Here is a 15,785-nt window from a genome sequence, read left to right as displayed (position 1 = left end):
AAAAAAATATATAGATGAAAGAATACTGTACTTACATTGCCTTGTGTAGATATGCTCGTGGTGAGCGCCCTCCAGGGGAATACCTGTGAACTACACGTATAGCATACAGAAAGGCATCAATTTTACAGCATAATTATGTTAATCTGCAATATCTAATACAAGAAATGCACCCTTTTGTATTTTAACACTTATAATGGAGACAGGCACCAATAATCTATTCATGTTTTTCGAATTTGAACTTACCCATGTCACTGTGCTCTCTGGCGGGTGTCCTGTGAATTACAACCCTGACAAGACAACTTCGCTATACTGTATTGACTTCTGATACAAAACAAACAAAAGAGGCGGAGTGGAGTTCTTTTATTAATATTTTTTCTTACAAGAATTGTATGTGGCCAGTAGTGAAGTACAAACAGTTGTACAACAGAAAAATGTCATTTTAATGTGACTTTTGCCCGTGAGCAACGTTCCAACCACAGTATGACTATTTACAACAGGAAGGCTAACTGGCACCTCCAGGCACACCAGCTCATACATGACGCAAATATAGATATAAAACAATGTTTCATGTTTTAAAAAGTGTTCCACAGGACAAACGAAGAGTTACGTACTAAAAGTGCGTGTTCGTAACTCTCCAGTGTAAGCAATTACTTGTATTTGCTGCTCTCTAATGGGAAAACAAAAAATATGCCACTTTCTGCACATATTGTGACATTCAGACGCCTTTAACATTGTACCAACTCATATCAGTCATAAATAATAAACTTGAAATGTCAAAGCTGAACAAAACTTTTTGAATATTGAGGGTCCATTTAAAGAAAAAAAGTTACAAACTATCATTAGGATATTTGAAGTCAATGTGAATGCCAATTATTTAATTACTGGATTTTTAAAAAATATTTACTCGTGTGAGCTTTCCAAAATGTATTATTGACATACTTTAGCAGGTTTTAAATATATTTTTTAAATTTGTAGAATTATTATTTTCTATGCCAATTGGCGTGGGGGAAAAAATACCTGCGTCACAGTAAAGTCACTTGGGAGGCCATTCTGGTTCACTGGAAGAAATTCACAGTTAAAAACAGACATTTGTAAACCTCAGGCACATTTGTAAAAATTATTTTTGTTTCAGCTGCCTATTTTCGATACATTTTATGAATTCAGGACTAACATGGATTTAGTGTTCGGTTAGCTGGCAAGTTGCTACAATGCTAGCCAACTGTTAAGAGGTTATCAGCTGGAATCAAAATGAAGAAAAGCACATTTTTAGATCGTTTAAGAGTAGAATAAATCTTACTTTTATCCCACTGGGTTCCTTATGTAGTCCAACATGATGTGGTTTAGGTTTGGTGAATGTTTAAACGCACATTTGCTACTTTGACTTGCTCCGTCGCGACGAATGAATGGTTTGTCTGTCGTCACTACTCGGCTGCACCACTGGGGGGCGTCCACTGTTCCACGCGGAGAGGAAATGTGCTAAGAGGAAGAGGTTTAATGTAAACAACACGTGGTTCCAAGTGGGGAACAATCAGACACAATAAATGTGATGTAACATTTTATACCCCATGTGGACATGTTTTGGGTTTCTCTCAAAAGTAGCCAACTGTTATGACTGAGAATGAAACTCCAAAAGTCTTTTTTTTGAAGGCCTGTTGTTCTTCTTCAGGTGACAGGATCAGGTCAGCAGAAATGCAATGCGGTCCTTGTGTTTATTTGTCACATGGTGGCCTGCTCTCCCTTCTGGTCTTGACTTTGCCTGCTTGGTAAAGACACGTAACAAAATGCACACGCTCTTTGCTCGGTGACATCCACTGAGCACTTAGACACCGGCGCATCATCTCGCTGTGTCTGCTTGATCGAGCCGCTGTGACCTCTTCTGCCTTTTAAGTTCGCACTTGGTTGGGCTCAGAGGTGTCCAAAAAAACGCCGCCAGCTCAGGGGGCGTTCTCGTGAGAACGGCTCACATTCTCGGCCTTCGGATCCAGCTGGGACGAGTGTGTTAGGACTTCTGCTCGGCAGTGGTGGCGGGCGTGGCCACACTCTCTGGTTTAACAATCTGGTATGTGATCAAGTATTCTGGGTAAGCCTGTCAACAACAAACACACTCAGGCTTTACTGAAACCATGACAACACCCCCACATAGAGCTAAAATAATAATTTCGGAGACAACATCAGACCAAGTGAGAATGTACAGACCTGTTCCCCTCTGTAGATGACGTACTCCGCATAGGCCAGTCCGTTGACACTAGGCCGGCCAATGACTGAGTGATGCCCGGGGGGTGCATGGGCCATCTTCATGGCACTAAACTGCAGGAAGGATTTCCCCAGGGTCACTCTGCAGAACAACATCTGCCTGAAAGACAACACACACGTCAGCATGAGCGTGGGGGAAACGAAATCCCGTCTTGGAGGAAGCCAAGGGACTTGAACCGAGTTCACCTGTGACACACGTAGCAAGACCTGTCTTTGTGGGTCGGACACCCCGTGCCCCCGCCTATCCCGTAAACGTACTGGTTGCTTTTGGAGGAGTTCTCTGCGAAATAGATGCCGGCGCCAAACATGCCGCCGATGTAAGCGTGGCGCTCGTCGAAACCTTTATGGATGATGGCGTTGATGAAGGGAGAACCTGGCAAGGACAAGGAAAAGTGTTAATAGATTAGTGATACTTTCTAAAAGAGTTACCGCCGTTTGATGAGATTGTTTTCAGCTATTCATGTCTTTATTCAACACATCATGCACACTCACACGCTTGGAAGTCATCATTTCATGCAGCCTGCATAAAGCGTTGAGTGGAATTGCTTTAGTTCCTACATTCCCTGAGACAATGGTAGGTCCCTAGCCTTTTTGTTTGTTAAACACCCCTCTCAGGTGATGACACGCCCCCCCCATTCGGAATTTGAGCCAAAAGTCTGCAAGTGAAAAAGATTTGAACCTGAAAGAGAGATCTGAAAAACAGACCATGTACTGGCGACAGCAGGAGACTGCGAAAATTGCTGCATTTCCAGTAGTAATCAGTGTCACCTTTCAGCGCCCCTCATAACTTGTGTACAACACTAAACCTGTACTACCGGTGAATAGTATGGCCCTGCATGGTGTCACATGACATATTTACCATGAAAAAGCATGCGCTCGTTGTGGTGGTTGTGATTTTCATCTGCTATCTCCTTCTGTCTGTGTGCGTATCGCTCTCGTAACTTCTTGTTCACCACCTTCTGAATCTGTGCACAAAGAAAAAAAAAAGAAAAAAAGACTTGTTGATTTCCAGTATTCCAACTTGAAAATTCACTGGCGAATAACAGGTGCGTCACCTTGATGATGTTGTACTGACTGAAGACTCCGCCTGCATTGCCTCCATCACGGTGCTCCCTGATGGTGCTCTGGAGCTGAGGACACAAAGACATACATGCATAAGAAAGCTTTTACATATTAAAGATGTGCGAGACAAAAACATCTGGCCCTTTTCTCTCTGCATCATCCTTGTGTTTCCATTAGAAAGGAATGGCATGCAATTTGCATATCTAATAACACTGTATGTTAAAGACCTGCTATACAAAGCATAGTAGTCTAGCAACAGCAGCTACTTCTATTCTATCCTAATTCGAAAGATGAAGGTGACAGTAAAAACAAGCACCTCTGTTAGTCTGATGGATGCTACATTAGAAAAACACTACGAGGCGATGTAGGATTTAATCACAGATTCAATTTGAGTTTAGTTCAGTTGAGAAATGACGTGTGTCTTTCTGTGTAAATATCCCATATTCACCTGTGGCTTATAGACAAGTGCAGCCTTTTTTTTTTTTTCCTCTTTAAATTTGGTGGGTGCAGCTTACATTCAGGCGCACTCAGTAGTCTGGAAATTAGGGTATGTGATTTTGGGACACTAATAATACATTTATTAATTTTTAGAATATGCCAAGGGTCAAAAACGAACACCTCTGACCCCCGGACCTCCCAATACTTCAACACCGTGGGTCTGATTTGCAAAGTAACACTCTCCGGGTAATGGTGAGTAAGTACCTCACCTTTTTAAACACTGTTTAAAAAAAAAATCAATATGAATGACAAGGAAAATATCTTGAATACTTTGGCAAAATCCTGTATAAGACTGAAGTACTTTGCTTGAGTCATATTACATTTTAAATGACTTTGGTAACAGCTGACTATTCTCATCAGCGTTCAAGCCTTTCACACTGATATCTGCTGTCTCCTTCAATTGCTGCGGTTCATCAAGCAGCAACAGTAATATGAAATGTCATCAACTTTACTGAAACAATGCAGTGTGTGATTGATCATATGATTGAATATACAAATTACACACATGCAAAGTGATTGTTGGGAAGGGTTTGAGGTCCACGTGTGTGTGTGTGTGTGTGTGTGTGTGTGTGTGTGTTTGTGCTTACTTCCTCCTCCACCGACTGGAACTCCTTGTCGTCCGGGGCCAGGTCGATCAGTACAGTGCCCTGGCTGGAGCAGTGGAACGTCAAGTACGGGTTGGCACCTACAAAAGAGCATAATATATTTCAGACGCATGCTGCACAGGCAAATCAGCGTTTCTGCCTATTGCCTGACCTTGCTGACCTCCCAACAGCCGCTCGATGCCCTTGATGAGTTTGTGTCTGTGCCCGTAAGCGTTGATGCCAATCTCTTTGAGCTCCTCATGGCCCATATCTGCCAGCACGTCCAGCGAGATCTGCTCGGAAACAGCAAAGAACGCTTGTCATGTTTCTTAAAATAGCATCGTTTTTCATCATGGCTGTAGTTGAGCATAATGTACTGTAAGGACACCTTGCCTTTCACGTGCATTCTTAAACAGAAGTTGATAAAAGTACAAGTAGACGGTAATTTCTCTAACAAGTGGCACAAATTATAATCATTTATTTATCATGACAAAACACTCATCAAAGCAACATTAGGCACATTAAAAACAAACACAACAGCTAATACCAGGGATGTTTGATAACATCGGCCGACCGTTATCAGCTTATGTTGGCATAAAAATGAGATATCGGTTCATATATCGGTATCCATATCCATATCCATATCCATATCGGTTTTTCAATGACGACGTACGTCCCTGGCTTTCAATTATTTCCAAGTTTTGCCTTTGGATTGTAAATATGCAATTTGCCATCACTGTGAAGCAAGTAAATAAGGAATCTTTCTTTTAATACTTCTGACCTAATATCACATCTCAGGAACAATCACTTGGGAATTACACTCCAAAAGCGCACCTACAGCGAAATACTAAGTGACGGGAGATGTGTTGAATGAGCCCAGTTTATGATTTAACTGATTGTATTAGTTCAGAGTTTCATACTTTGCACTTAACATTTTGCACTTTGTTCTGTTTGTGCAACATAGTAATGTGCAACTTTCCAAATGGTGTCGTTACCAGCCTTTTTAATCAGGATGTTTTTTGTGAATTTATTAAGACTAACCTGTTTAAATTGTTGATAGAAGATAATAGTTGCCTATTGGTCATGATTTTTTAATGACTATTTTGTTGAGACAAAATATTTAAAATAAATATGGCACTTTTTCTATAAGTTACACCGCATATTGACCGTGATAAGTGAATATCCGCCAAGTAGGATTCAATATGAAATATTTTCGCATTTATGGCATAGAAAACCTGTTTACAACCTTCTATTTTTCGACATTATTAGAGCCATCGAGACATGAAATAACACCCCTATTGTCACCTTCACATTTATATTACCCAATACAGTACACATAAGAGTAAAGAAGCCATTTAAGACATAAATAAAACTCCCGCTCATGTGTGTTACAGTAAATGTGTTCTCTAGCAGGCCTTAGTGGTGGGTGGACAGATGTGTGGAGGGACAGGAGGTGATATCTGAGGTTCAGAGTTGAGTTCTTGCTTTTCATGAGTTATGGCCCCAACAGTAACCCGTATTATTATGATTATTATCTTATTATTGTGACTGTTGTGAGGTAATTTCAACCTGAAATAAATGCGCCTCCTGGTGATCACGTCTGGTGCTTGTCTCACAGAACAATTACTGACACCTAGTGGTCGATGGAGAATACTACACTCACAATTAGAATGCCTTTTCTGCCTTGTATTTGCAGTTTAGTTCATTTAGCCATTTTTATGCTTGAAAATGATTAACTTAGGCCAAGAATATGCACCTTTTCTTTCATACCAGAGGTTGCATCAAAGCTGTAACAGAGGAGTTTCGCCGCCTATCCCGCATTGCCAGGAACACCCGAGACTCACCTCTCCCAAAAGCAATTGGTGCTTACCAAAGAGTATATTATACATCATATAAGATGCTGGTGCAATGTGACGATCTAATAGAGGGAAGTTGAGTCGCTGTAAGAACGTGCACATAAGTTCTGTGTGAAAAGCACAGGTGCTCTTTGTGAAGAAGCTTACCCTCACCAGAAAGCTGAGAAAAGGCAGTAATAAAAGTCAAATACTGCAAATGTCAATGCAAAATACAGTATACAGTAATGTATTTCTTTCATTTACAACAACAGCAAGAAGTCTTCTGAAGCAAGCAGTTGATAATTGGCATACTGCAGACACAATGGGTCTGACAAATATTCATGAGCGCTAGTTTAATGCGGCGTGCAGAAAAGGTTAATGAATGCACGGCGGTCATCGAGCAACTGATCAAAGTGATAGCCGTGAAGTTTGCAAGTTTGTTCATGGAGGAAGTGTAAAAAGAGGTGTGTGAACTCTCCTTTTTAAATGGTAACCTTAATCTGCTCTCGTCTGGGCTGCCATCTTTGCTGTTTGGAGAGATGAATGCATCAAAAAACAGAAGGGGGGTGTGCAGATCACTGTAGAAGTGCAGTGTCTGATCTCGCTGACAGTCCTGACACACCCGTCACACACTGTCTCACAAAATTAACCTGGAAGCAAATAATGAAGCAGGAGCAACCTTCCGAGTGGAATTAAGTTTTAATCACATTCCCTGGATAACTGATATAGAAGAAGTGCAACTAGGGATGCTCCGGTCAGGGTTTTATGCTGCAGATACCGATCATCCATGAGTGAAATCGTCCGATACACATAACATAGATTAAGTGTAAATGTTTAAATTTACTATTGGCTATACAAAAGGGGAACCATACAATTTAGACAAAAACATATTTGACTTTTCAAAATCACCGATGAAACTTAAGAGGACCGGGGGCCTTCTTTAAGGAGAATTAGGATGCGCGAGCAGCTTGATGGTGCTCCCCCCCCAAAAAACTTATATCACTCTCACAACGACAGGAAGTCTCACATGGCAGACATGCTTGTTCTGGCTTTGTGAAGAGAAAGTGGGCGTGAGACGGTCGCTATAAGCTGGGTGCTGCAGTGGAGGCGGAGGAGATCGGCGTTATAAAGCAAGTATTGGCATATGACCATACCATTCTTTTTCACGGAAATCGGCCAATTCTGATCGGTGGCCGATCGATCGGAGCACCACTTCATTGATTTGAATTGACAGATTTGGTCTGTTCACATCTTCACTGGAGTCTAATACAGCTTTAAGTTGTTGAAGTGCAAAAGTTTTTTTTCTCTGCAAAGTGCTAGTCTTAACAAAAACACACTTGGAGGAAAAAACTGTAAGTAAAGAGGATATAAAAATGGAAGAAAATATGGTTGTTGGTCCCCTCTTTCAGAGTCCACTCTTCTGGGGGGTGGGTACAAGATGGGGGACGGTGGAAAAGTCATCCAAGCATGCCTTCATAGCAGGGGTGTCCAAACTTTTTCCAACAAGAGCCAAATAGTGAAAAATCGAAGGATGTAAGGGCCACTTTGATATACAGTGGTGTGAAAAAGTGATTGTCTCCTAAACCTCATAACTGGTTGGGCCACCCTTAGCTCCAACAACTGCAATCAAGCGTTTCCAATGAGTCTTACAGCCCTGTGGAGGAACTTTGGTGCACTCATTTTGCAGAATTGTTGTAATTCAGCCACATTGGAGGGTTTGAGAATGAACCGCCTTTTTAAGGTCATGCCACAGCATCTCAATAGGATTCAGGTCGGGACTTTGACTAGGCCACTCCAAAGTCTTCAGTTTGTTTTTCTTCAGCCATTCAGAGGTGGACTTGCTGGTGTGTTTTGGATCATTGTCCTGCTGCAGAACCCAAGATGGTTTCAGCTTGAGGTCACAAACAGATGGCCAGACATTCTCCTTCAGGATTTTTTGCCAGACAGCAGAATTCATGGTCCCATTTATCACAGCAAGTCTTCCAGGTCCTGAAGCAGAAAAGCAGCCCCACACCATCACACTACCACCACCAAATTTCACCGTTGGTATGATGTTCTTTTTCTGAAATGCGGTGTTACTTTTACGCCAGATGTAATGGGACACACCTTCCAAAAAGTTGCATTTTTGTCTCGTCACAGAGTATCTTCTCAAAGGTCTTGGGGATCATCAAGATGTTTTCTGGCAAAATTGAGACGAGGCTTAATGTTCTTTTTGTTCATCAGTGGTTTTCGTCCAGTGTCTTTCTTATGGTGGAATCATGAACACTGACCTTAACTGAGGCAAGTGAAGACTGCAGTTCTTTGGATGTTGTTGTGAGGTCTTTTGTGACCTCTTGCGCTTTTAGAGTCATTTTGTTTGGCCGGCCACTCCTGAGAAGGTTCACCACTGTTCCATGTTACGCCATTTGTGGAAAATGGCTCTCCCTGCGGTTCGCTGGAGTACCAAAGCTTTAGACATGCCTTTATAACCTTTTCCAGCCTGATAGATCTCAATCTCAGTTATGTTTTAACGGGGCGGCAATCAGTTTTTCCACACAGGTCCATGTAGGTTTGGATTTTTATCTCCCTTAATAATAAGCTTAATTTAAAAACTGCATTTTGTGTTCAGTTGTGTTGCCATTGACCAATATTTAAATTTGTTTGATGATCTTAAACATTTAAGTGTGACAAAAAAAATCAGGAAGGGGGCAAACACTTTCACACAACTGTATATTGCAAGAAAAAAATGCATCTCAGCTTTGTAATATAGGTCAAAAAGCCCATTATTACTATCAACCTCACTTTTTGCTCTTTTTTTCCGTCCCATTTTTGCTGGGTTTTTTTTCATGGATGTCTGCTACAGATTAATGGGCTATACATTGTTTCCTATGGGAAACATTACATTACATTTTGTGCAATTGGCTTATCGACGGACCTTTTTCAACGGAATAATACAAATTTAAAAAAAGAACGAGGTATCACTGTGTAGTCCAGTGTAGTGGTAGTGGTGGTATTGTTGACAATAAGGTGAAATGGAGCACAGTTCTTCAGGGTAAAATGGGTGCAAGTGATGTAAATGTTCCCAGATGAGAGTGGTTGTTTATGCTATAGTGAGATACTGCATACTTTTTCTTTCCACACACACGCTCGTCTCCATCTCACCACTCAGAATATCAATGAAGACTTGTTTCCCTTCAGGGGAATTAGGAGAAACACTCAGGCTGCATATTGCATCCACTCTTGACTTCAGTGCTTGGACTTCATCCAGCTGTCACTTTCAATTTCTCTTTCTGCTTCAGTCTTGCCATCTCCCTGTTTGTCTCATCTTCAACATGCTGCTTTCCCACTCCCTCCCTCCCGCACCTTGTCACACATGCCTCATCTTCTCAGAGAAGTACCTGTTCCCTCTGGAAGATGTCTCGAAGGTGCTCCAGTCCCAGACTCTTTAAGAACTGGTTGATAGTCATGTCAAGTAGGGCTGCAGAAAAGATGGAGAAGCAGATGTTTACAGGGGTGTTTTCAACCAGTGTGTGTGTTTTTTTCATGCGTCCTTACTATCGCCTTCCTTTCTGTCTGAGCTAGACGCTCCATCTGCCGTTCCCGTGGCACCGCCCACCGTGATGTCGCCGAGGGGCGTGCTTAGGTTGTCGATGCTGCTGGCCGCTGACAAGCAGGACGACGGCGACTGCGAGGGAGAGATGACCACGCCTCCTGTGGCGCCGGCCGTCACCACGCTGGCACTCACCTGCAAGTGTAAACGGCAGGATTTGGGTTTAGGAGTTTAAAAAAAAAAAATTCTCCATTTTGTTCAGCTTCTTCAACTTATACTGTAGTTGCCTTCTTTCTTACTGTTTACACTGCAACTCCAGGCAGCACCTCTTTCATATCATTCAACCGTAATCTCATTTCTCGACACACCATTTCAGTGCAAACATGCTGCAAAAACCAATGTCTTATATTTTTACAATTGTTGTCGTCAACAGCAGCTTCTTATTTACCTCTATTAAACCTCAATTATTATGTCAAGGGACTTTTTCCTTGTCTCTGTCACCAAATGCTTGCTCATGTGGGGTTCATCAGTTATCTTTACAGCATGAGGAGCATGAATTTTGTGAATTGGTGCTATATTTAAAAAAAAAAAATAAATGACTTGACTCTATTTTCTACTACTGAACATTGCGACTATGATAAAAAAAAAAAGGTGTATGATGTTTTCGCTTTAGCAAAAAATGAAAAAAAAAATTGTGTCAAGCACAAATAAACAAAAATGAGCTGAAATCTGTTACAGCACTTGCAAAAAACATGCACAGTGGAACCTTGGTTTTCCACAAAAATGATTAACAAAAATACGTCTCGGTTTTGGTACACTGCATCGGTAATCGTTTTTTCCCAAATGGTTGCTTTTGTTTTTTGTTTTTTTTATTTTCCAAGTATTCCAACTTTCTTCTTAAATATATCTTCTGAAGTTTTCTTCTTGTAACATTATGAGTTCATTTTATCACCAACCTAATTTTCCAAAAATAAACATTTTATTTTATTTTGTCATATTACGACTTCTAAAAAATTTGTTTTTTCTTCAATATTTCAACTCTATGCTACTAAAATTATTTTCGTCATATTACGAATTTATTCTCCTTTATTCTCGTAAAAGTATGGCTTTTTTTTCCCTCTCTCTTCCATTTCTGCTGGATTTTTTGTGTAAATTTTCTCCCTATTTCAGCGTTGTCTAGCAAATTTTATTCTGATATTATGACTTTTTTCATCATGGCTGCAAAATAAGCCATCATGTGTTTGATAAAGGAAGTGAGAAAGACTATTGAATTCAAGGAAGAAGCCGTAGCGAAGTACGAAGGTAGCGTTTAACACGGGTTGCTGGGGGAATGGTTTAATGGAGAAACATAACAGACACTGAGCTGGGCCAGTGTGTGTAATGATGATTGGACTTACAGCTGAAGTTCACAATAATGTTCAAGTGGGCAATTTGAGCAGTTCTAACCGTCCGCTCTTTGAAGTTGGTGGACAGGAAGTGTCTCTATGTTCACCAACAAGTCTTCAGTAAAGGGTAAACTCATGCTATGTGTTCATTCATCAATGTTATTCATCATTTACAGTATATGTATTGTGTATTTTTTTCTGCATGTAAAACTATAATTATTCTCTGTAAAATGTTTTAGTTCATATTTCTGGGTGTCTGGAAACGATTAATTGGATTTCCTATCAGAAAACAGCTTTGCACGTTTCCGTTTTTTGTCTGACCTTTCGGATGAAATTAATGACAAAAAACAAGGTTCCACTGTAGCTGTGTTGATGGGGAAACTGATTGCACCTTTTTTGTTAGCTAAAGAAGCCTTATTGTGACAAATACAACAACAAAGAAATCTATATTGTTCCATCTTTGGCACTCACCACAGTGGCCTGAGGTTTCAGACAGCTGGGCAGGGCGTCTGGTGGCATGGCATCTATCAGCAGCGCTCTGATATCATCAGCCTGCAACAGAGAAAACCATGTCATTGATGCAGAACTCTGGTTTTACCTCCATGACCCCCCAAACACGCATGTCAGTTTAACTGTAGGCTCTAAAATGTGAATGTGAGTGTGAATGGTTGTGTACTGTTCCAATTGTGCATCATCTCTTCTATCCTATGCCTTTCATAGCTGTATGAAAGTGATGGTCACTGGGACTAATCAACAGACTGCACTATGTCTATTTGGGACCACCGCTGAAGGGTGTCAAGTATACAGTCCATCCTTGCCACAAAATTGTTCTTGTTTTTTTAAAAAAACACATAGTAATTAAGTAATTAATAGAAAGTAATTAATCATGTTGTTTTGTGGTGGAATACAGCTTTTAAGTAAAATAAAAATAAAATTTAAAAAAAGCTAAATGAACTAAAATACAAGGCATTAAGATGACGCATTTAAATTGTGAACGTAGTATTCTACTTTGGTCACTAGGTGTCAGTATTTGTCCGGTGAGACAAGCACCAGACTTGATCACCACAACATCAGGCTTTTATTTCAGGTTTAAATTACCTCACTACCAGCACAATAATAACATCATCATCATCATAATAATAACACAATCATAATAATAACACAAGCTCCTGTTGCAGGCGTAACAAGCTAAAACTCAACCCTGGGCCTCTGACGTCACTTCCTGTCCTTCACACATTCAGAACACATACTGCGACACAGTTTGGCCCTGGGACTATTTGCGGCCTGCGGATGTTTCTTTACTGACCTACATTCTAAAAATATAATAACATATTAAGTAGTAACGTCATTTCAGTAGCATAGAGTTGAAATATTAAAGATTTTTTTTTTTAAGTTGTAATATTATATTATGAAAAACGAGCTAAACAAAATAAAGTTGTACATTTTGGAAAATCAGGCTGGGGGAAAAAAAATGACAATGTGAAGAAAATTCACAAAAAGAAAGTTGAATTGGAAAATTAAAAACAAAAACAGCAGAAATGGGGGAAAAAAAACACTGTTATTTTTCAAGAAAAAAATGTAAATATTAAGGAAAAAAAGATGTATTCTAATGAGGAAAAAGGTCGTAATTTTATGAGAATAAACTTCTAATGTTATGAGGAAAAATGATGTTAGTTTATTAGAATCAAGTTGAAATATTGAAGAACATTTTTTTTGACGATACATAAAAATAATACATAAAATACATATAATAATCATAATACATATAAAAAACAAAAACAATATTTTATTTTTGGAAAATTAGGCTGGGCAAGAAGTTGTAACATTATGGAAATAAGGTCAAAATATGGGAATAAAGTCATAATATTATGAGAAGAAAAATTAAGAAGATTATTAAGATAAAAAAAATAAATGGAGAGGAAAAAAAGAGAAAACAGTTCATACAAATAACTGGCCTTTTCACCTATATCACAAAGCAGTTTTTTTCTTGAATGCACCCTTTCATTTTTCAGTATGTGGCCCTCAGAGGAAACAGTATGGACACGCTTGATGTACTGTATGTCTTAAGTGGCTTATTTTCTCTGATTATATCTACTTTATAGGGTAATATGAATGTGTAGGTGACTATAGGGGTGTTAGTTCATGTCTAGAGGGCTCTAACAATGTTAAAAACCGTATTTAGAAGATTGTAAACAGGTTTTCTTTGCCATAAGTACAAAAATATTCCATTTATAAATACGGAATTCGACTCCACCGAATTTCACTTATCATTGTCGGATGTGGAACCAATTCATTCCTGTAATATGGCTTGATTATTTTGAAAGCAAACTATATTGTTTGGTGTAAACTGGCTCATGAAAGAGTTTCGTACTGTTGCTAAGTCCAGCGGTGTCTGCCCCTCCTGGTTCTTCATGGTGGGATCGGCTCCGTGGGCCAACAGAAGAGCACAGAGCTGAGTGCGGCCCTTCTGCGCCGCCTCGTGGAGGGGAGTAAACGCCCATTTGTCTGTGGCGTTGACGCACGTGTTGTACTTGATGAGCAGGGCGGCTATGTCAACATGCTGGAGGACGACGGTGGTCACAGAATTACAGAAGGTTAGAAGCACAAGAAATAAAACCCAAAAGAAAGAAGCAAAGCAAACCTAAAGTTGCACTGCGGAACAATGTGAATTATGACCCTCTTCAAGAGCCTCCTTTTCCCGCCTCACCTCCCTTTCTTTTATTGTTCTTGTCCATTGTTACTCTCATTCTGCCCTTGCTTATCTTGGCGACAACTACACAATACAAGCCTGCCACTGACAAGCAGCGGGAGATGCTAAATGGAGTGTTAGTGTGTTTCCTCTGGACCACGGAGCTCTCCAACTGCTCATCCAACATGTGTTTCATGACTCTTTCAGGAGGCCAGTGCTATTCACACACACACACACACACACACACACACACACACACACACACACACACGTCGTTGTACAGTATGTCTTACCCCGTATGAAGCAGCGTTGTGCAAAGGTATCAGCCCCCCTTTGTCTTGCGCGTTCACGTCGGCTCCGTGTTCCAACAGGTACTCTGCCACCTCCAGGTTGTTGTAGCCAGCTAGAGGGTGCCGTGGGAGAAAGAGATTGGCAGGTAAATGGTGGGAAAGTGAGTTGAGATCAAAAGAATAGAACAGGGGTCTCCAACTTTCGCATTCCTATAATATTTTGACTTTACTCTCATAAGATTATACCTAATTTTTCAGAAATGGCAACTTTATTCTTTGTTTTATTTGTTTTTCATATTACGACCCCATCTTTTTTCTTTAATATTTCAACTTTATGCTATGAAAATGATGTTATTTTCCCCCATAACATTATGTTATAACATTCCATAGATTTCTTGTTCAATTCTATTTTTAGTATGTGCCATGGGTCAATAAAAACACAGCCGTGGTCCAAAAATGGCCCCCGGTTTGTTTGGACACCACGGATTTATAAGATACCCCTCACAAGCTACCTGTTGGAGACCCCTTGAACAGAGACATGTCAGCAAAAGTGGAATCTGTCAAATACAATATGAATATGCAATGTGAACAAACATATGCGGCAACATTTGCATTGCAAGCTATGCGCAGTTTAATTATTTCTTTGGTTGAAACAGATTTTAAACATTCAGTAAGTTTTTATTCCTCATATTTTCAGCCCTGAGGCTTGTCTGCAGGCTTCTTTTCCCCTTGACACTTTTTTTTGGATTAAGTTTATGGACAGAGTGCACTTTACATTATTCATAAAGAATCGATGGGTGCACCACATTTAGCATTCAGCTTATTTCCATCTGTAGTCCTTAAAACACACTTCATGGTCACAAACTGACATTCACTCATACTCAACACACATAAAAGATAGGATATGTGATACAACACCTACCATCATCATATGCAATAAAATGACAGTGTATTACAAATACACTCATATCCAATTTACACACAAGACGATACAACACGTATACAAACAATACAACACATCACAGACAAACTTTACTACACAAATTCTTATTGTTTAAAAACGTACCACTGCTACAATGTATTAAATATCGTTTGAATTTATGATTTGAAGTTAATATTGAGTGGAAGTTTCTTTGCTGAGTTAACAATCTGCACAACTGGCCCTGCAAATTGTAGTGTGATCACAACAGGGTCTTATATTGATTGTTTTGACAGCTGATTTTAATGATTGCCCATTGACTGATATTCTGAGCTGATATTCATATTAAATCACTGGAAAAAAAAAACTTGTAACAGCACACAGAATCCATGACCCCTCTACAGATCATTAGCATTCAATAATCTTTATCCTTAATGATGGTCGTGGCTGTCGAGTGGTTCGGATGAAAAGAGCGGGCCAATATTGGTGGGTGTCTTTTCCTCTCTGAGCTTTTTATGATGCTCATTTTCACTTCCATTGTGTTGGCTTTCCTTTTCTTTGGTGCACTGCCGCTTAGGCATTAAGCATTTTCAAGCATAAAAATACAGAAATGAACTAAAATACAAATATGAGGCATTCAAAAGATACATTCAAAGACGTGATTCTACACTGGTCACTAGGTGTCAGTAATGTTACTTTGATGAAACCGCAGGAAGTAGTGTACAGAAACCGGAAGTAAAA

General features: G+C 39.9%; 1 protein-coding gene across 4 annotated transcripts in view; it reads right to left on the bottom strand.

Annotated features, from left to right (window-relative positions):
- Window positions 1-345: 345 nt before the first annotated feature.
- The window catches only part of LOC129169722 (poly [ADP-ribose] polymerase tankyrase-1), an 84,620-nt gene continuing 69,180 nt past the window's right edge, over window positions 346-15,785 (bottom strand). For 2 of the 4 annotated variants that reach the window (XM_054756397.1, XM_054756399.1), the window contains 12 exons: window positions 14,129-14,238; window positions 13,518-13,706; window positions 11,618-11,698; window positions 9,767-9,956; window positions 9,610-9,689; window positions 4,570-4,690; window positions 4,401-4,498; window positions 3,309-3,383; window positions 3,113-3,218; window positions 2,440-2,626; window positions 2,197-2,353; window positions 346-2,086 (listed from right to left, as the gene is read on the bottom strand). In XM_054756397.1, coding sequence (XP_054612372.1) covers window positions 2,000-2,086; window positions 2,197-2,353; window positions 2,440-2,626; window positions 3,113-3,218; window positions 3,309-3,383; window positions 4,401-4,498; window positions 4,570-4,690; window positions 9,610-9,689; window positions 9,767-9,956; window positions 11,618-11,698; window positions 13,518-13,706; window positions 14,129-14,238 — 1,481 coding nt within the window. In that variant the 3' untranslated portion in view covers window positions 346-1,999. The remainder of the gene's footprint in view (window positions 2,087-2,196; window positions 2,354-2,439; window positions 2,627-3,112; window positions 3,219-3,308; window positions 3,384-4,400; window positions 4,499-4,569; window positions 4,691-9,609; window positions 9,690-9,766; window positions 9,957-11,617; window positions 11,699-13,517; window positions 13,707-14,128; window positions 14,239-15,785) is intronic. The other 2 variants (XR_008566464.1, XM_054756398.1) reach the window with 2 other exon arrangements.

The sequence above is a fragment of the Dunckerocampus dactyliophorus genome, chromosome 17 (genome assembly GCF_027744805.1).
Source record: "Dunckerocampus dactyliophorus isolate RoL2022-P2 chromosome 17, RoL_Ddac_1.1, whole genome shotgun sequence".
Taxonomy (NCBI): domain Eukaryota; kingdom Metazoa; phylum Chordata; class Actinopteri; order Syngnathiformes; family Syngnathidae; genus Dunckerocampus; species Dunckerocampus dactyliophorus.
The sequence above is the reverse complement of the archived record's forward strand: the minus strand, read 5'-3'. Positions and strand labels throughout refer to the sequence as shown.